This window comes from Monodelphis domestica, chromosome 8 (assembly GCF_027887165.1).
Source record: "Monodelphis domestica isolate mMonDom1 chromosome 8, mMonDom1.pri, whole genome shotgun sequence".
Classification (NCBI taxonomy): Eukaryota; Metazoa; Chordata; class Mammalia; order Didelphimorphia; family Didelphidae; genus Monodelphis; species Monodelphis domestica.
In genome coordinates this window covers 178,650,010-178,670,773 of record NC_077234.1, presented here as the reverse complement: position 1 = coordinate 178,670,773, position 20,764 = coordinate 178,650,010, and the positions used below count along the sequence as shown (strand labels likewise).

General features: G+C 35.0%; 1 protein-coding gene and 1 pseudogene across 1 annotated transcript in view; one reads left to right on the top strand and one right to left on the bottom strand.

The window, feature by feature from the left end:
* Window positions 1-20,764, bottom strand: part of MYO16 (myosin XVI) — a 727,392-nt gene that overhangs the window by 199,876 nt on the left and 506,752 nt on the right. The window contains exon 24 of the mRNA XM_001375684.5: window positions 3,173-3,248. Coding sequence (XP_001375721.4) covers window positions 3,173-3,248 — 76 coding nt within the window. The remainder of the gene's footprint in view (window positions 1-3,172; window positions 3,249-20,764) is intronic.
* On the top strand, window positions 7,181-10,856 carry LOC103098195 (eukaryotic translation initiation factor 3 subunit L-like; annotated as a pseudogene).

The following is a 20,764-nucleotide window of genomic DNA, read 5'->3' as shown; positions in this document are numbered from 1 at the left end:
GGTGTAGGTCAGGAAAGGGCCAGTGAATACACACAGGTAAAAAATTCTATCATCATGTTGCCTCAGGAATTTATCCTCCAAACAAAAAAAGTATTATGGGTCAGAAAATAAGGCATCTTTTCTTAGTGTTGAAGAAGACAGTACCACACTGTTTGCTAAGTGCTACCAACCCAAAGAAAAGTAAAAGTAGTCCCTGTTATCTAAAGGCTTACAGACTAATAAAGTTAAATGTTAAGTGACTTGATCACCCTTTTGTGTAGATTATTTAACCAAAATTCTGGCTGCCATGTTTTCTATCAGAGTTAAAATCATTTCTCTATTATATTCACCAATATGTCAATTTATAAAGCAATTCTTTACCAGTATATTAGTGTTGTCTATCTTGTCTGTGAACTGTTATTTGGAAAGAATTATATCTCTGTGATTATCTATACATTTTGTCCTTGTTCACATCTTAATAAAGGGTCTCCCACACTTATGTTTATTGATTTTGACATAACATATGTTTATTATAAAATATTATCCTTTACACGTGAAGCTAATCTACTTGTATGATATAAATATAGATCTTCATATATAAAGTTAAATCTAAATTATCATCTATAAAAAGAGTATGCAGAAGTAGAAATGACTGTGTTTATCAGCCCACATAGTCTCATTGTATCCCTTGCGACTAAATGCAAACATTGGAAAGAAAGCTGCCCATGATTAAGGGGGCTGCCTATGGCTACAAAACACAGAAAAGTTAATTAGACCATCAATATGGAGAAGGAACTTGTAATCTTGGCCTTATTAACATCCTGCTTTATCCAATGGAATTATCTGGCAGCTGACTCAAGTGGCATTTTACCTAATTACGCCCACTCATATTGAATTATTCAATATAATTCAACTCATCAGAACTCACGTTTTATAAAAGTGTGTCTGTACCCATGGCCCAACAGGAAGGGCCACTGAATCGGGAAGAAGCACGATGACCCTGGTTCCTAGCCATGCTAGCACATTAGAACCAGTCGGGGGGATGGAATACAAGTAGTTACAATAAACAGGCTGAAACTTTGGGGATTCATGTTGAGTCAGAGAGAGAACCAGCGCCCTGATGTCTTCTGCACTTTAGCTTCCGGATCTGATACTGACACCCTGGTTCAAAGTCTTTCCTCCAATAATCTGTTTCCATTTACCTCAGCTACTTAAATATTAGCATTCTAAGGATGCCTTATAACAAACTTGGACTGGGCTTTTTTCACTCTACTTTCATAGGACTAACTGGGAACTACTCTGTCCTTTTCCTTCATGGATGCATAATCTAGTAAGGATACATGGCATATATTCCAAATTATATGAAACAAAACAGGATAAGTGAAGAGACTGAACCCTGAGTTATGAGAGGACTTAGAGAGGAAGGAATATGGGAGACTACAGAATGGGAACATATTTGAGTTTTATTCTAAAGTATGGCCAAATCTTGAGATGTCAGATAAAAGTGTAAAGGGCAAGGAAGGGTAGGTTCAGACCATGACTCAGGAGATCGAGCATTTCAACAGCAGAAAGGACAAATAGGATCTATTAGGCATTGGAGGAGGTGGACACATCAACAAATAAGTGAGAAGCCCTGGAATAGCTACTAGTGTACTCTAGGTGCAGTAGAGAATCTGTGGAGCCAGTCATCAACCAATTGGTACATATTAAACACTTATTAGGTACCAGGGAAGTCCTTTGAGATAAGGCAGGAAAGGTAGAGGGATTCCAGGTTGGATACAATGATGGCCTATGGTGTCTAAACTATTCAAAAGGGGTCATTAACAAGTTTTTTAGAGAAGCAAAGACCTCTTTACCTTGTTAAAATCATATTTGTTCAATATTTGCTTATATGACAAAGCCTAAAAAGCTAAGAATGTTTTTCCCTTCTTTCCATTTTTTTCCAAAGGATCAAGAGCTAATTTACAGTAAAAAGAATGTTTTCTTGTTCCTTCGTAAAACTTCATTGTAAGTTCATAGAAAAGAATGGCTCGAAATATTGGACGCTATTAAGATAAGTGGAATTTCATTTTCACTGGAGATTATACTTCTCTACTGAAATTACTTTCTATAGTCATAAGAACACAATGATCAAGAAAAAAATCATTCCAATTCTCTGAAAAACAATGCCTTCAATCTACATTTTACAGATTAGTTCTTCATAAAAAATTATTGCCAAAAGAAAAGAATATTATAAAAGAAAGTTCAAACAAATGAGAACTTGAAGATCTCTAAAGTGATAATCAATAAGAATGTATTCTGGGATCAATTCTTTCATTTCTTTCATAGTACTTTTTATAACAATAGGTTCATATTTTTGTCAATAGTCCCAGTTTTTAAAATGCAGCAATGACTATATTATCTGCCACAGAAAATATCACAGCCCATTTATAAGGGCCAACATATTATTTCTCTAGTGTTGAATCTGAAAGCAAATTGGGTCTCCCTTTTCCTCCTTCCACAACACCGTGTAAGTGTCCTATGTACTAAAACGATTATTAACTGAACTGTGAGGGCTGACCAAAATATCTTCCCATAAAGAAAAACAGCCCCCTCTCACTTATATACAAGAAGAAAATGGTGTTTTTAATTCCATTTAGCTAATTGAAAAAGTTATTAGAAAAAACACGAATCCCTGTAGAATGCCCGTTAATGAGAGAGAGCTACACTCGCGATAGAGTGAGTGATGCATGTGTGCAAGCCTATGAAATGATAGCCCCCTTCCCCTCAGTGAGGCTGGCTCCTGAGTAACTAAAAACTATGTAAGACTAAAACACCATTCCAGTCTACACTCCAGAGTCATCTTAAGTAATGAAATTCAGCCTGCTGCAGCCTAAATAACTTGGGAAGCCTGATTCATCTTCATTAGTCTTCACAGAAAAGCTTCTTTATATTCATACCACTAATGTTATATAAAGGTGTTTTACATTTCTATCCGCTAAAAGCTTAGTTAAATTATGGTTTCTACAGGACTTCAAATTAAATTGTACCCAATGTATAGTGCTGGAAGAGCCAGGCCATTATTATTCAGGGCATTAAAATGCAAACTATGTTTCAATTATTCTTTGGTTGGTGGCATATTTTAGAAAACTGTGTTCAGGGTTAGGGAAATAAGAAATGATGGCATTTTTAACAGTATTTTTAAAAGCCTTACTTTTCATTACAAATAGGAGACTTTGTGAAAGGGAGTCTTTATTTTTTTCAATTGCTCCAACAGCTTCATAAGTTACCTGTAATGAAAGAAAGTGGTATAATTACTAATGATTAAACATGACTGCGAAGATTATTTTCTTTAAAGAATAACTTGACTTTGCGGAAGTTTTAAAATATTCGCCAAAAGAAAACATCTATAAGTTGGAGAGTTCACAATGAATCCGGTTCAAAGCTTCATCATTTCAGTCTCATTTTACATTCCTTCACATTTCGACAACACTCTCCTTTTGCATTTTAACTTGAACAACTTTATTTGGATTCATGAGCTGAATTGCTAATTCCTAGCTAGGTAGTCTTTTTCATGCAGGAGGCCCCAAAACTCCTTGGGAAATTGTATCAAAAAGCAAAGTTTGCCTATATCAAAAAAACTGCAATGGAAATTCTAAAATGATTTAAGGGCATTTCCAGAGTGTTCAAACATGATCATTCCTTTAATTCTTTGGAGTGAAAGCAATATATTAGAAAATACATTATGGGTTATCTGAATTCTAGATCGACTAGATATAACTGATATTCAGAAGCCTGGCTTGGCTTTGCCCTAGCCTTAAATGTGCTCTTCTTCTTTGGATGCCTCACAGAAATTTGGATGTCTCCTAAGTACTCAGTCTAGTTAGTATTTTAAAGATTAGTATCTGCATCTTATATCTACCCTTAGATTTTGTGGTTTAGAACTTCTCATGGCTTAGAACTCTTCTTAGGTTATGTGCTCCCCAAATAAAGAAACTGTTTATTATTCCCAATAGTGTGGTATAGTGGAATAATAATAATAATAATAATAGCAATGGCAACTATAGCAACAATAGCACATAAAATCTTAGAACCAAAGGCCAAGATTTAGTCCTGCTTACATCCGCAATAGCCTGAAGCTAAAAGTAGCATATCACTGATATCCAGAATGGGAGATAATTTTAAAGGTATCAATATCTGGCTTTAAAATGGATTTTTAAATTTGTGTGTGTGTGTGTGTGTGTGTGTGTGTGTGTGTGTGTGTGTGTGTGTGGCATTTGAGGGTTAGGATTATTTCAAATTTGGACATGCGAGGGTCAAATTCTTCAACATGCTCTTGTTTTCTATGACTATAGTCAGTTTCACTGATTGCCCCCATTCTTGGAATGCTCTCCCTCCTCATCTCCACCTTTCTGCAACACTAGATTCCTTCAAGTACAACCTAACCTATCACCTTCTACAGGAAGCTTTTCTGGATCTCCCTCAACTTGAGTTCTTTCTGTTTGTTATTTCCTGAGTGGCTTTTATCTTTCTTTGTATCTCTAGTGGCTGGCATATAAGTACTTAATAAATATTTATCGGATGGTTAATTAATTTAACTATGCCTTTTAATAAGTCAGTATTTTTCATAATTCTCTATTAAAGCTGAAATGTAAATGCCATTATCATCACATACTGAGAAAAACTATTGCACAAATAGTGTTTCCATACTCTCATAAATCTCTTTTGGTAATAGGAGGTCAATATAGTTCTTTTACTTAAATGTTCCAAATAATTTCAAAAGGAAATAATTTGCACATGTTCATGCACATACAATTATAGAGACATATGGTATGTTCATGTTAAAGATATATAAATGAATACATATCCATTTTTTATTTTTGCATATTAATGACTCATTACTAGCAAATTATGTATTTTGAGGCATTTAAATGGTAGGATCCCAGGCATTATATTCATTTTTTATTTTGGATGTGATCAATACCATATATTTGCCATATAATTGCTAGTTTAAAATTGATGGTCAGAGAACAAAAGGAAGCAAAAGTAGCCTATCTGGGAATTCACTGACATAATAGAGGCAGTAAAATTTAGGGGAAAGATTTCTGGATTTGGAGTTAGAAGACTTGATTTAAATCCCAGCTCTATTTTTATTTCTATTTTATTTCATCTTTCCTACTAGGTGATCTTGAGAAATTTTTCTCTACCTTAATTAATTTTTCCAATTATATTGGTTAAAAATTAGGGTCTGGAGAAAGAGTCAGTAAGATAATTTCCAGATCTAAAAAGAAAGTCCTATGTTTTTTTAAAGAGTTAAGCTACTGAGACATCAATAACAAATACATTCTTACCATTATCATAATGCCTCTGAGTGATTAGTAAGTACCTTGTTAAAACCAATGGATGATTACATTGGCAGAACAAAGCCAGGCTATTGGATATTTATTCATCATTGCACACATAACAAAAACAAGGGAGAATATGATTGTTGAATGGCTTTGAAAGAGTTATTTTACTACACTGGCCTTCATTTTTCTCATTAAAAAATTATACAACTTGAACTAAATATTCTCTGAGGACCTTTCCAGCAGGATATTATTGGCAATATTTTCCTTCTACATAGTGTACTTTCTCCATGTTAAAAATAATTTATTTTAAATTTTAAAAATCAAAGCAAATGAAATAAATTAACCAGGATGGTGCAGCAGAGCAAATAGTTTTAACTGTCATTGCAGCATAATTAATATAATTGTGTAATTAATATAATTACATCACATAGTTGTGCATATGTAATTAAGGACTCTTATTACTGATTTGTGAAATTAATTATGTCCATTATGTTTTCAAAGCATATGACATTATATCTCATAAAATGACAATATACACCTGTTTCCAAATAATCTCATCAATTATATTTTAACAGGATGCTATTACATGTTACATGAATAATTCTTAGCATAAATTCTTCTCTCATATCACAGATGTCACAAAAAGCATAAAGTAATGAGCATATGTGAAGTTTATTATGCTAGCATTGGTTTCAATATCAGATACTATATTGATTTTTAATTCTACATGGAAAAATATAATTTTTGCAACTAAAATAAAATCAGCATGACATTAAATTCTGATTAGAGATTATTTTTATAAAAATATCATTTTGTTGCTTTTAAGAATAGGAACACAATTATCATCTGGACTTCTGATTTCATAGATTGTGAGATTCCTCAGTATGGACAATCCTTCCTTCATTTTGAATTGACAATGACTGTTTTATATATATAATTTTAAACGGTTGTGTAGGTCTCTAAGAGGTTAAGGAACTTGTCAATAGTCACACAAAAGGTATATGGTAGATGCAAGAGTCAAGCCCAGGTTTTCCTGACCCTATTGCCATTTCATCTACTATGCTACACTATCTATCAATACCAAGATAAAATGGGAGAACAAAATGGAAAGTAACTAAGTTAATAATCATATTGCAACTTTCAGTATACTTAAATGACACAATATATCCTAAACATAAAAGTCCTTTAGTACACAAAAATTATTTGCTTCACATAGATGCTCAAGTAAATAAACATTGATTAAACACTTGCTAAGGTTCATTGCAATTATTCTTAATTTCTAGAATAACTGATTTGATACAATTTCCTGATTTGGGACTGAACTCTCCTGATTTATGACCCTAAAATGTCAAGGATGAGAAATATTTTTAACTTTCATTGAATAATATTCACGTATGTAAAATTCAGGTTTTTAGGACTTCAAATGTTGTATACTTTAATTTATGTGTGTGCATGTGTGTTTCCACAGGAAACTAATCAAATTCTTTTTTGGACTACTTCAAATAAAAGAATTAAAACAAAATCTCTCTTTAGCACTGTTTAGAACCTATAGGTAAAATTCTGATGGTGGTTATCTGATCTACATTTGTTTCTTAGAGCAGAAACCAGGACTTAGATTTCTTTGTTATAGAAAACTCCCAGTAATGCTATCAGTGAAGATCATCACCTTGCACACACCTTATAACTGTAGAGAGAAGCCTGCAACACTGAATGGTTTAAGTCATTTGCCCAGGGTCCTAGAAGGAGTATGTGTCAGAGGGAATGTCTGTAATGTAGAGCTTCCTAAAATATCATCATCTAGTAGATAAGTGCTCAAAGGATACAAACTGCTTTTAACAAATAGAACAGTAAACTACAAATGACCTTCTGAAAACATGTTTCAAGTAAGTAATAGTTGGAGAAATGCAAATTAGAAAACCCCTGGAGTTTTTACTTCACATCCTGAAAATCAGCAGGGATGCTAAAAATGGAAACAATCAGTGCTAGCAGAGATGTGGCGAGCTGGGCACATAAATGCACAGTTGGGAGAACATCCTAACATTTTGGGTATCAATTTGGAACTACACAGAAAAAGACGAAATTTTTCCTAGGCTTGAGGCAGCACTCACTACTGAACTTATACATAGATGGCAAAGACATAAAAATCTAATATATAGGAAAATATTCATAGTAGCAGTCTTTGTAGAAGTAAAGATCTAGAAGGAAAGTGAGAGCCCATTAATTAGATAATGGATAAAAACAATTATGGTATATGAGTATAATGGAATATTATTGTGCATTAAGACAAAACAATATGAGGAATTCAGAAGCAACATCGTAAGACAAATACAGCAATACCGATTAAAATAAGTATAACCAAAGGAACACCACAATAGCAACACCATTTAAATGAAAAGATCACTAAAAGAAAATTCAGATCTGAGGAAATGAAAAAACAAAAATAGACAACAATATTTGACAGAGAAATAAGTTGTATATACAGTGGCAGAAAGTTTCAGAGTGAAGAGCATTATTTTACTGTTTTTCTTTGTTTCAAAGAAAAATTAAATGTGAATGGTTAATGAGGTATTTAAAAATGTTTCAGAAGTTAAAAACAAAAGACATCTCAAAACTTTTTAAAAAAATACAGAGAAAATTAGAGAAAACATGGATATTTCAGGTTAAATAAACATAGGCCTGAATTTTTTATTAAACTGTTCAAAAGAATGCTCATCCTATTTCTACAAGAGGCCAATAAGCATTCATAAGAAGTTGCTAAACACCTGGTAGCTTTAAAAGAATTGCTATTTATTTTTCTGATCTAGTTTTACAACAAACTTGGGAATATTCAGGAAATATTTCAGTAGGATGAATCTATAAGATAAATCCATGCACACTTAGGGGGAAGTGAGGTTTAGTGAAAAGAAAGTTGGACATAGAGTCAGAAAAGGTATGAGTTTCAGTTTGGCACTTAGCTGGATGATCATAAACTAGCTACTTAAGCTTCCTCTTTTATAAAAATGGGAATAATAACAACTACAAAGTCCAACTCACAGTGTTGTTACAAAGACTGAATGACACAATGCAAGCAAATTGCTTTGTAATCCTTAAAAACTACCATTTTTTAAAACTTTGGCAATATTGAAAATGATCTAGTTTTTTAAAAGTCCATATTATTTTGTTTAAAATTTATTATAATGAAATAAATTATAGTGCTTGAAGCAGTTAGGTCATATGAATCAGATGAATAAATTCCAATTTTAAAAATGAAAGCTCTTCTTCCCACAAATTCTAATCCCTGAAAAATAATCAATGGACATTTTGAGCAAAAAAAAAATAATAACCTGGGCAATTAAAAATCCTTGCATAAGGTCTTCAAGCAAATTACTATTCAGAAATGAAGACATTGTATGAATGTAGTTCAATAGCATCACTATCCTACCACTGAGAAATGGAAAGTCACAATTAGACTTGGATGAAAGGAAACCACAATTACCATTTTACGTGGATTTTGCAATGATGCTTAGGGTCTATTGGCTTGACATATCCTTCTGTCTGTGTAGCCATTTAATACTGAGTAGATACTGATAGAATAGGGTAACAAAAGATATCAGTATAATGTACTGACCAAATTCAATTCTGATCTACAATTTTTTTTCCTTAGGAAAGGTCCCTAAAGGGTAAGAGTAACAGCTCACATTTATATGTTTCTTAATAAAACACAAAAAAGCACTTCCTTTTCAACTTTATGAGGTAGTTTATTGGGACAAAGCTATTATCTCAATTACTGTCATTTTATATGTTCTATTATCTTTTTTATTCATAAGATCTTCAAATCTACATTTCCAAACTCCTTTGTTCTTCTCTTCTCTAGTCTCACATTCCAGCTTCCTGGGAGAATTTAGATTTTCTTCCAGGCCATAAAATTCAACAGGATCAAAATCAAACTAACCGTTGGTTCCACCTAAACCCACCCCTCTTCCTTGCTTTCCTTTGACTATTGATGGCAAAGTCATTTTCCCTTTGATTCTTCCTTCTCTTCTAATACTTCCCAGCTTCATCCAATCAGTCATGTCTGTTCTATGTGTATAATATCTTCTGCTTCAATTTTTATTCTCTTATTATACTACCAAATATTGCTTACTTCCAGCCTAAATTGGCATCATGTCTCTCTACCTCTATGGCTTAACATTTCAGTTTATCCTTCACACAATCATCTAACTAATCTTCCTATTGTACAAAATGGAGCTATACTTCCTTCTGAAGCAAAAATATTCAGTGACTCAACATTATAAGTTATTTAGCCTGTCATTTAAAGCCTTCTAACATCTGGTTCTGACTTACTTTCTAGTCCTTTTTCCTTTAATGTTTCAACCAAACTAGACTAGCTCTTCTTCAATCCATTTTATTTCCTGCATTCAAAAAAGTCTATCTCTTACTGAGGCTGCACACAATCCCTATACCTACCCTGGCAATTATGACATGAGCACAGGAGCCCCAAAGCAGGACCTGGTCCATCAATACCAATATGAGCAGCAGGTCTACCATGTGATTGCAGAAGTGATCAAGAAGTTTATCCAGTATTTCCATAAAATCATCTCCAACCTTATCAAGCAGAAACTTTATGAGCTCCAGGAAGTCAGGTATCCAAGGATGTCATCAACCAAAAGATCTATGAGATCCAGAACAGCTATGAGAACCAGCTGAAACAACTGACTAAAAAGCGCATCAAGATTATCCCCTGGCCAGAATCGGAGACCATCATCTAAAAGTTGGCAACCATGACATCTTCCTGATTCTGTATGAGGAGCTTTATTAGAGATATATTTATGCCAAAGTCAGAGGTGGGCCTTTCTTGGAAGAAAGGTTTGAATCCTATCCTAAGTATTCTACAACTACATTCTCAGTGCTGAGGGTTTGGCTCCCTTTGAGCTGCCCAACCATTGGATGTGGGATATCAGATATCATTGATGAATTCATCTGCCATTTTGAATCATATAGTCAGGACTCATGCAAGACAGACAAAAAATTAGAAAAGGGGATTGACTTTCTTTGTTCCAACACCAAGATCTGGAATATCCATAGCATTCTCAAGGTGTTTCATTTCCTAGTAGACAAATTCAGCATCAGCAGGTAACTAGGGTCTACACAAGAGGAGGTGGTCCTGAGAGTGTGACTAGAGAGTATGGTTGCTTAGCTGTTGATTAACTGTTAGTCTATAGTCTCTTTTGGAAGATTATTACCTGGCTATCAAGTTGCTGAAGAAAATGTAGTTCAGCAAGAAAAGCATGTATTCCCAGGTGCCTGAGTGTTACTACAATACACCACTTATTACTACAAGAGGTTTGCCTTCTTGATGATGTTTTGCGCCAGGATGTCATCCATTTCTTTGCTAACATCCTACTCTACGTCATGAGGATCAATAGAATGTTTTAGAGGGAAAAGTACAAGTTTGAGATAATCAACCAAACAGAATGAGCAAATGCACGCCCTGCTGGCTCTCATACTATGTACTCCATGCACCTTGAGGAGAACATACTCCAGTATATGGAAGTGGGTGGGTGGGACTAGATAAGCTCTGAGATCCCTGTTGGTTTCAAACCCAAATCATTAACTTGTGGGCTGGCTGGCTGGCCCTTTGAGGTAGTAAGAAAAAGGCTACTAGATGTTAGGGTAAGGGGGCAACTCATTGTGTAGTGACACCTTCAGGTGGACCTTCTGGAGATTTCTCATGAATGGTTCCCAAGTGCCATTTGAAGTAGTTTATGTGATGGAGGCAGCATGTTCCGAGCACAGGAGGGGTTTGACCCATCCATTGCCCCCTGCTCTAGTCAAGTCACATCTGGAGGGTTGTAGCCACCTCTGGGTTGTTGCTTTTCCACAACTTGATCTTGATGACTGGAGGTTGACAAGAATGGGGAAAGGCCTATGGTTTGGGTTCCTTGAAGGTCATTTTAGAGAAAGGAGGATGAATATCCAAGAACAGAGAAGAGACAGGGGTCCCCTCAAGTACTTTCAGTCTCTGAATGACTTCCTTTGGAAGAGTTAGCTTTGTTCTGGACCACTGAATAGGCTGAACAGAATGGCTGGTTTCAGCTTGATTAAAAGAAAGAACTGGGGGCAGCCAAGTGGCTCTGTGGATAGCGAGCCAGTCTTAGAGAAGGGAGGTCCTGGGTTCAAATGAAACCTCAGAGATTTCCTAGCTGTGGGACCCTGCCAGTCACTTAACCCCCATTGTTTAGCCCTTACCTTCTGTCATAGAATTGATATTGATTTTAAGATGGAAAGTAAGGGTTAATTTTTTTTTTAAAGGAAGAACCAGTATAGAAAATGGGCCCAAATGAATGACTGGGCTCCCTACGTAGGAGGGAGGCCATCATTGTCCAACTCCTGTAAGATTTTTTCCTTTCCTCTTCAGGGACCTTTCTACTCACCAAAAGATAAACCCCACCTGTTCTGAGACCCTCCTCCCCGCTCTATCTCTGATATTCTATGATTCTGTAAAAAGAAGACTGGGCCTTAAGCGGCAAAGACCCAATATCATCGACTTCACAAGAATCAGAGGGATTAGTGGCTTTTGCAAAATGGGAAAGGTGAAACTTGACTGAGCCTCATTTAATTGTGAGAATTACTATTTTTCAAGAGGAAACTGTTCTTGGGCTTACAGGCAGAGAACCTTCCTCTGCTGTGTGGGCCAGGGGAGTCGATGGAATCCACTGAACTAAAAATCACGTGCATCAGTGTTAATCTGCGATGTCTTTGGCACCTCTCAGGCAACAGCCTCAAGGACCACGGCTGGTCCGCCAATCCAATCAACAGGGCTGTCTGGCTTCCACACAGAGGTGCGCAGCCTCTAGGACCAATCAGAATCTGACATTTCAGAATGGTAGGAACCAATGAGGCAAAGGCCCTGTAGGTGAAGGGATGTGGATTGGTGGTAGGAATCCAACAGGCGGCTTCACAGTCCAATCAGATAGAAAGGCGGTTTATTCGATCGCGAGCCAATGAAATCACTCTGCTTGAGACTCCCCTTTACCCCTTGTGAGCAGAGGAAATTATGATACTTGCACCTCAGCCAATCAGTACAAGATTCCTGCAACCACTAACTAAAGGGATCAAGAGAGAAAAAAAAAATTTAAGTGGAATGTGTATTCTTTCAATAATATACCTTTAAAACAATATCTAACTCAAGATGTGCATTCTTAAGAGTAACCAAACTTCTTTTATATGATAGTGAGGGGACATACCTCACTCCTAAATGCCATCTTCATTTAAGCTGTCCATACTGCTTGCAATTCCAATGTTAAAGCTGCATTTCTAAAGCACATTATTTAAGAATTGATCCCTATTAAAATGGAGATTTCTCTGGGCAAGTTAACACATTATGTTTTAATGACCCCTAAGCATTAATGTATCATATTTTCCCCCAAAGTGACAGGTGAAGTGACTTACTATAGAATTAGAAATAGACATGGAATATTATGAAAGGACATATAATAGTACAATATAATAATAATAATGCAATAATGGTATACAGTAATGTCATAGAGAAGTTAGAAACAGATTATTGCCCATCCATGGGAATGGTTGGACCTCTATGGATTCCATAAGTGTCTCAGATCTGGGCTGGTATGAAATGGAAGAACAACATGGAAAGAAGTCTGGGAGGAAGACACTGGACAATAATACTCAAAGAACAATTTCTTTGGACTGTCTGTGACCCTGAGCCAGGGCCTGAGAAAATTCTGGAGTACTAGGAAGAAAAGAGATATTTTATCTAGGGATAATTGTTAAGGGCATAGTGGAAAGCACTATTTAGGCTTATTTCTGATCAACTGCTCAGATCCCAACACATTCCCTACATCTACCTTCTTTTTCTACTCTGGATATTGTTTATTAGGAAAATAGAAATAATAAAGGCACAAGCTAACTAATGAAAAACATGGGAAATTATAGTTTCATTCTCCTTGGTTTTCCATCTTAAATTCCATAATTGTTTTCTCTTTGGAATTTAGGTGACATTTATTTTTGTTACATTAGCGTCTCCTACGTATATGTATATAAAACACACACACACACACACACACACACACATATATGATATATACTTAATATGTTGTCATTAAGTATTGTAGTAGATTGGGTTCTTAGCTGAGTGACTCTAGGCAAGTCCATTAACGTTTTTCAGTTTTAGTTTCCTCATATATAAAATAGGAATGATAGCAACACCTACCTTCCAGGGTTGTTTTAAGGATCAAATCAAATGGTATATGGAATAATATGTAATAATAATACAAATACTTTACTAAACTTAAAATATTATATAAATGTTAGCGATTATTTTTGTTAGATAATAACTTTCCTTAACTACTAACAATGCTGAATCTTTTTAAGGAAATTTTTCACCTATAAAAATTCATTTAAAAATAACATATTTAAGTTTTAAAATTCCTAAAAGAAAATTATCCTTTTTGCTTGTACCACACTACTTGAAATATTCACTTAGAGATTTCTCAGTGGAAGCCAAATGAAGAGTGCAGTATAAAATATGTAATGATGGTAGTCTTATATTTAGTTTGAAAGAACTTGCTGTGTCACCAAAGAATCACAATAAATAAAATTAAAAAATAAATTATGTCAGCTCTCCAGCAAAGGGAAAGCAGAAAGCTCACACCATTGCTATGAATCACAGTGTTTCCAGCTACAGAGTTGCTGGGATCAACAGAGCTAAAACGGAAAGAAACATCAAGCCCCATAAATTGTCCTCTGAATTGAAGGCTGTCAGGCTCCTGCTTTGGCTAATCATGAAGAGCAGGGGATTTTAGAGCCGAGAGCCTGCCACCAAAAAAGCTTTTACCATCAAGACGAGAATTCATTTCCTAGAAGAGCATTTTGGCTAAATTTATGTACTTGGAGGGAGTAGAGGGAAAACTGCTGGCATTTCAATGCATATGCAAAAAGAACTGGTTTTGATATTTTCCATTCTGATGGATTTGTGACTTGATCATTGTGAGTACTCTGGCCAACAATACAGATTTTGACCAGCCCATTCACATCTGTCCATTCTGGGTGATTGTTCCTACTGTGCTACTAGAATTCAGTCACAGAAGGTCTGCAGAGTGTGCCCAAATCTACTTTTAGTTTTGCATGGGAATGAAGGCTGTCCATTTGTCATCCCTCCATCTAGCTATGGGAATAGTCCATCTTTTTTTGTTCATGAGAGATTCAGAATTTTAATTCTTGAGACAAGGTACTATTCCATGACTTGGAGAAATGCAGTATGATCTGCAGGGCTATGGACCTAATTGATATCAAATACATATACGACTAAGTCCTATATAATAGCTACAATCTATTATTATCACTTTTCACTTTTATGATAGTTCCCAGAGGCAAAAATATGAGATTGAATAAATATTTGGGATCTCCTAGAAAGAAAATAAACAAGGATCTCATTCAATCCATTTTTTTTGGTCCTAAGCCTGATAATTCTCAATCAGAAAAGGAACAAGAGACATCACCTGCCAAGAAAGATGTAGAATGCAGGAATTTAAAACAAAATTTAGCATCAAAGTAACTTGATTCCCTGGTTCTAATATGTGTATAGTATTTAATAGGAATTTTGGAGAAAAAGACACAGTGTGGCAACCTGGTAAAATGAAAACAAAAACATTGTATAGAAAAGTGAGAGGCAAGTTCTAGTTCTCACTCATTTTACAAAGTGCCTTGAAATCTGGGCCTTAGTTTCTTCATCTGTAAAATGAGAAGGCTAGACTTTAGGATTTCCAACATGCAGTTCAATATTCTGAGGATAGGGATACTCTCAGAGGAAAGAATGCTTAATTTATTCACTTACAATTCTTTGAGTGGGTTAAATATGCACATAAATATCCTGAGCTATTTTAACTTCCAAAATGTTTTTTAAAAAAAGTGAAGTTACCACAGGGACTGAAGTGACCTGACACATTTTGTCAGGGCAGGGAACTGGCTTAAGGAACAGGAAGCAAGAATTACAGATGATCTGGCACTCCATCAGATGAAGAATGATAAACAATATGTTTTACCAGGAAGTAGTTCAAATGGCCTCATTTAACTTGAAATCCATTTGTAAACTGAAAAGCACTATACAAGTAGAAAGTGTTATCACAATTATCACCACTAATAATAATATTTTTATAGCTGATCTGCTTGAAGGAAAGAGTATAGAATGAAACTTCCTGATTTCAGGTCACACTGTCTTTTGGGTAGAAAAAAAAATACAAACCATTGAAGACAATACACATTGAGTAAGGCTTTATGGGAAGAGTGGCAAATAAACTTGACTTTCTTTACATGCAAGTAGATGGTGCACTTAGTGGAAAATAATAAAAATTATACTTATAGGTGGCATGAGGGAGATATATCTGAGTTATAAATTTATCTCTAAGGTAATAGTTCAATATACTGCTAATGTCAAAAACTATGCAAACTGCAGTTTGGTAAAGGGGAAGAAGTACTGGATTTGGAGTCAGAAGTCCTAGAATGAAATTCTGACACAGTTCCTTATTCTCTGTTTGACCTTGGGTAATCTTCTTAATCTCACTAGTCCTACACTTATTTTTTTTTCATAAAATGAGTGAATTTGATTATATGGCTTTTAATTCAATCAGGACCAAGAAATTCATAAGAAACAAGAAAAAACACAGAAGCCCATTAGGAAGCTGTGGGAATACTACAGGTATTTCTGGTAACCAAACCAAAAGAAAATCATATGGGGCTAGAAAAATGAAAAAAAAAAAAACCCAACATAGGCCTTAGTGTTTTTGAACCTGAAGTTCAAACATAGCACTCATTACTTCCAAGCACTGATGGCCTAAGTAAGTCAAGAAAAGAATGTACTTGGACCTTTGAGTGCCTGTTTGTCCTTGATGGTTGGCAAGGCAGGCAGATTCAGGATTCCTCCCTTCCATGATTCACCAAACCTAATGGCACTCCAATTTTCATTCAATGTACTGTCTAGGGCCAAGAGGGGTGTGGAAGCATCTTTAGAGGAGCCAGTCAAGGATAATCACCTTGCCATTAACTATGAAGATTCCCAAGTTACTTCTTCAGTGACTAATATGATGGTGATATGGGATCTTTAGAGACCTCTAGATCAAGTCAAGGAATTGTGGTTAGCAATGGAGCAGATTAAAATGGTCCATTTGAAGAATGACCTAGACAAAGTCATTAACCTGAAAAAAAATAACAGAAGAAGCAGCAGCAGCAAGGATCATTTTGAAAAGCTGAGTAACTACCATTCTACCATTTGTGCGCAACACTTACTAATTGTATATATGTGTGTGTATTTGCTTCTATGACGTCAGAATGTAAATGTCAAATATTTCTAATAAAGAAACAACCTGTTCTACAACCAAGTTGAGAGAGAAGCATTTCTAGTTTAAAGAATATAAAATCTGGAGTGAAAAGCTGACTAACCAAAGGACAATTAAGTTTTCCAGACTAAGCTGTAGCCTGTGATATTTTAGAATGCATACATTATGATGAATCACTGAAGGTGTCATAGTGAGAAGGAAAGCACTTTTTTTCCACATTTCTAGCTGATGTGAGAATATAGATTTGAGCTTCTGAAGAACATTTCTACTAACCATGCAATGATTTATCTTTGTATGTTGAGCTTACTTTTGCACGTGTACTTCTGTCCCATCTCACCCCTGACCCCCTAGGAAAGGTAAGCTCCTTAAGGGCAACAATTGCTTTTATCTTGATATCAAAAATGTGTATGGCAGGTAGTTGGCATTCAATCCATATTTGTTGTATGAATGGTATAATGGCAAAGAGAAAGAGGGGATGGAAAAAGGTAAAATCTGTTAAATTATTAGTTATTTACCAAAAAACAGTTTGGTACCATCAGTTTCATGGGGTATGCAATACAAGAGAATTCATCTTTAAAAGCAAGTCCCTCTATAGAGAGGGAGAAGAATCAGTATAGCTTCTCTCCCATTAAAAGCTGACACAGTAAGGAGCAACATGACTCTGCCTTTCGACTTTCCACCTATATTTTGTGAGTATGGTTGCTTTGCTTTTCAGATTAAGATATTTTCAAGTCAACACATTCCCCTGATGGCAAGCCAAGTTGTCTGGGAGATGCTAACTCCATACAGTTGACCAATACAAGCAATGAATGGAAACTCTGGTGGTCTCTATCTCTCTTCTGGTCATTTACTCTGTACAAAATCCTCTAGTGAAAATTGGTGTGTGTGTGGGGGAGGGGGGGGGGAGAGATGGTGAAAGGGATGGATCAAAGCCAGAAGTCAGTAGCAATATCTTAATTGTCATTTGACTCTAGTATATCACAAGAGGAGTCTACAGAAGCTTGGTTATGTCAAGAAGAGTAAATGATCACCTTCTGCAAATACAAACTTCTTCATTAGAGATCCTATTATCCTGTGGGTCATTCCGGTTTATCTGATCTCCTCTCCCTGGGAGATTTCCTGGCTCCTTATATCTTACTGTATTTGTTAAGTCGATCTTTGCTGATTATCAATATTCACATGCAGCTTTGGCCTTTGATCTGCCATTAATTAACTCTATAAATAGCAGACAAGTTGCTTAAATTGTTGGCCTCAGTGTTTTTACATCTAATGTGATTGTAAACAGTATTCTCTCCTATAGGTCTGTTGGGAATATAAAAATACTTCTAAAGCATTTATGCTAAGTAATGGTGCAGTTTGGGAAGTGTAGCACAGGATTTTTTTTTCCATTGCAAAGTGAAACACACTAAATCAATTAACACACTGCTGAAAATGAAACTGCTAATTCATCCTCCACCCAGCCACCAAAGTGATTTCTCTATAGTACAGATATGATCACAATATTCCTGCCACCCCTATCCCATTTGCAATACATTCTAATAACCCCTGATTAATTACATTATCAAATGTAATGTTCTTTTGCTATTAAATTTCTTTGCACTTTTGCTATAGCCTGTATTTTTAGCCTTATTATCCTCAACAGTTTACTTTGCAGTCCAGTGAACTTGACCTTTTTTTTCTCTTCCTTACATGTGACACCTCATGATTCTTCTGTCTCTGCCTTTTTACTGTCTGCTCTCCCTACAAAAAATATATGACTTTCTACCACTTTTTGGAATTTCTCTTTTATTTAGCCTACTTTCGTCTCACTCTTGGTGCTACCTAGTTTTGGCTTTCTATGTTTTTTAAATAAACTTATATATGTACATGCTATATTTTCTCCCCATTAGAATGTGTGCTTTCTTAGGGACTCAGTATTAGACAAAATTTGGAAAACAGAAAAACAATCTGGTAAAAATTAAATACGGAACAACATCTCACACTATATGCCAAGATAGCTCAAAATGGATAAATGACTTAATCACAAAGATCCATGTAATAAATCAGAAGGAAGAATTAATTAGGTTTTAGATTTGTGGATATGGGAAGAAAATCTTAGGACACAAAATCAAACAATTCTGATTACATAAAGTTGAAACGTCTTTGCACAAACAAAAGTAATTTAAATAAAATTAGAAAGAAAATCATAAAATGGAGGAAATCTTTGTAGCAAGTTCCTCTGTAAAAATTCTCATTTGTAAGATATGTGGGGAATTGATTCAAATTTATAAGAATAAAGGCTATTTTCTAATCATTAAGTGGTTAAAAATAGTAACAAGCAGATTTTAGAGGCATAAATTAAGCTATCCAAATCATATGAAATAGTACTACAAATCACTAATAAATGTAAATTGGATAAAATGAAGATGCTGCCTCATCCATCAGATTATCAAAGAAAACAAATAAAAATTACAGTTGTTAGCAGAATTGCAGGTAAAGAGACAAAATGAACTGTTGTTAGAATTATAAATTAACCTAGGTAGTCTAGCAGTTTTAAACTCTACCAGAAAAACGACTAAATTATGCATATACTTTAACTTAGCAATACCACTAGTAGGCCTTTACCCTAAAGATATCAATGAGAAAAAAACCATTCACATATACAAACTTATTTATAGCAGTTTAATCTGTTGTAGTAAAAACCAAAAAAATAAGGAACGGTGCATATTTATTGAATAATTGCCAAAGAAATCATGGTAGATGAATATATAATGGACTATTATTGTACGCTAGAAAATGAAGAAAGTAGCTTTGTAGAAACTGAGAAGACATACAAACTAATGCAAAATGAAATGAGCTGGCCCAGGAGAACAATTTATAGAATATGAACTATTATAAAGAAGAACAATTTAGAAGGATTGAGAATTTGATCAATGAAACGACTAAGTAAAAATCTAGATGATGTGTTGTGAAGCATGATACACATCTCTTACCAGAAAGGTGATGAACTCAGGATACATAATAAGACATACCTTTTCAGACACAATGTGGGTATTTGTTTTGATTTATTATGAATATTTGTTACAAAGCCTTTGGGGTGTGCCACTCCTCCCCAAAGACAGAGAGGTAGGAGGGTAAAGGAAAATAGGAAGGAAGGAAGGAAGGAAGGAAGGAAGGAAGGAAGGAAGGAAGGAAGGAAGGAAGGAAGGAAGGAAGGAAGAAAGGAAGGAGTGAAGGAAGGAAGGAAGGAAGGAAGAGAGGAAGGAAGAGAGGAAGAGAGGGAGGAACAGATGAAAGGAGAAAGAAAAAAGGGAGGAAGGAAAGGATGGTGGTAGGAACAAAAAGATAAAGAAAATTAAATAAATAGAATCATTGATGTATCTTTTGTTTATATGCAGAAAATAGAAGGAAGATAAGCAGGAAACATAGATACATAAGATAGCTTTGAAAGCTCCAGGATGGACTTATTATATACTTAAAAAGAAAAAAAAAAGAATTTCATAACTGAGGCTCCAATTTCATGTAAAATACTTTTTCTTTTCCATTTGGTGTAGAAAAAATGCTTGATTTATTTGGCATTTAATTTCAGGACAATTAAAAAATAAAATGAGAAAAGAAATATATTTTCTTTGAAGGGAGGGATTGTTTCACTTTTATCTTTGTATTCCCGGATTATAGCATTGTGCCTAAAGCATAGTAAGTACCCAGCATTTGATGCTTGATGATTGATTTATTTTCTAGAAAATTAGGGCATGTATCACTATCTGATCTTTATTATATATCAATTTGATGTAGATATATACATACATGTAAATTTGAGTATATAGATGCATGTACTATAAATATATATGTATATGCATATATTCTATGTATGTATATACACATGTGTGTGCACATAGATACTAGCAATATGACCCTGGGGAAGTCACTTAACCCTGCTTCCCTCTTATTTTTCATTTGTAAAATGCACTGGAGAAGGAAACAGCAAACTACTTAAGTATCTCTGCCAAGAAAACTCCAAGGGTCCCTAATAGTCAGACACAACTGAAAATGAATGGACTAAAATTCATACATATCCATTCAGATGCATATAAATATATTCACAGGTATATTTATCTATATGTTACATGTGTATAACACATATAA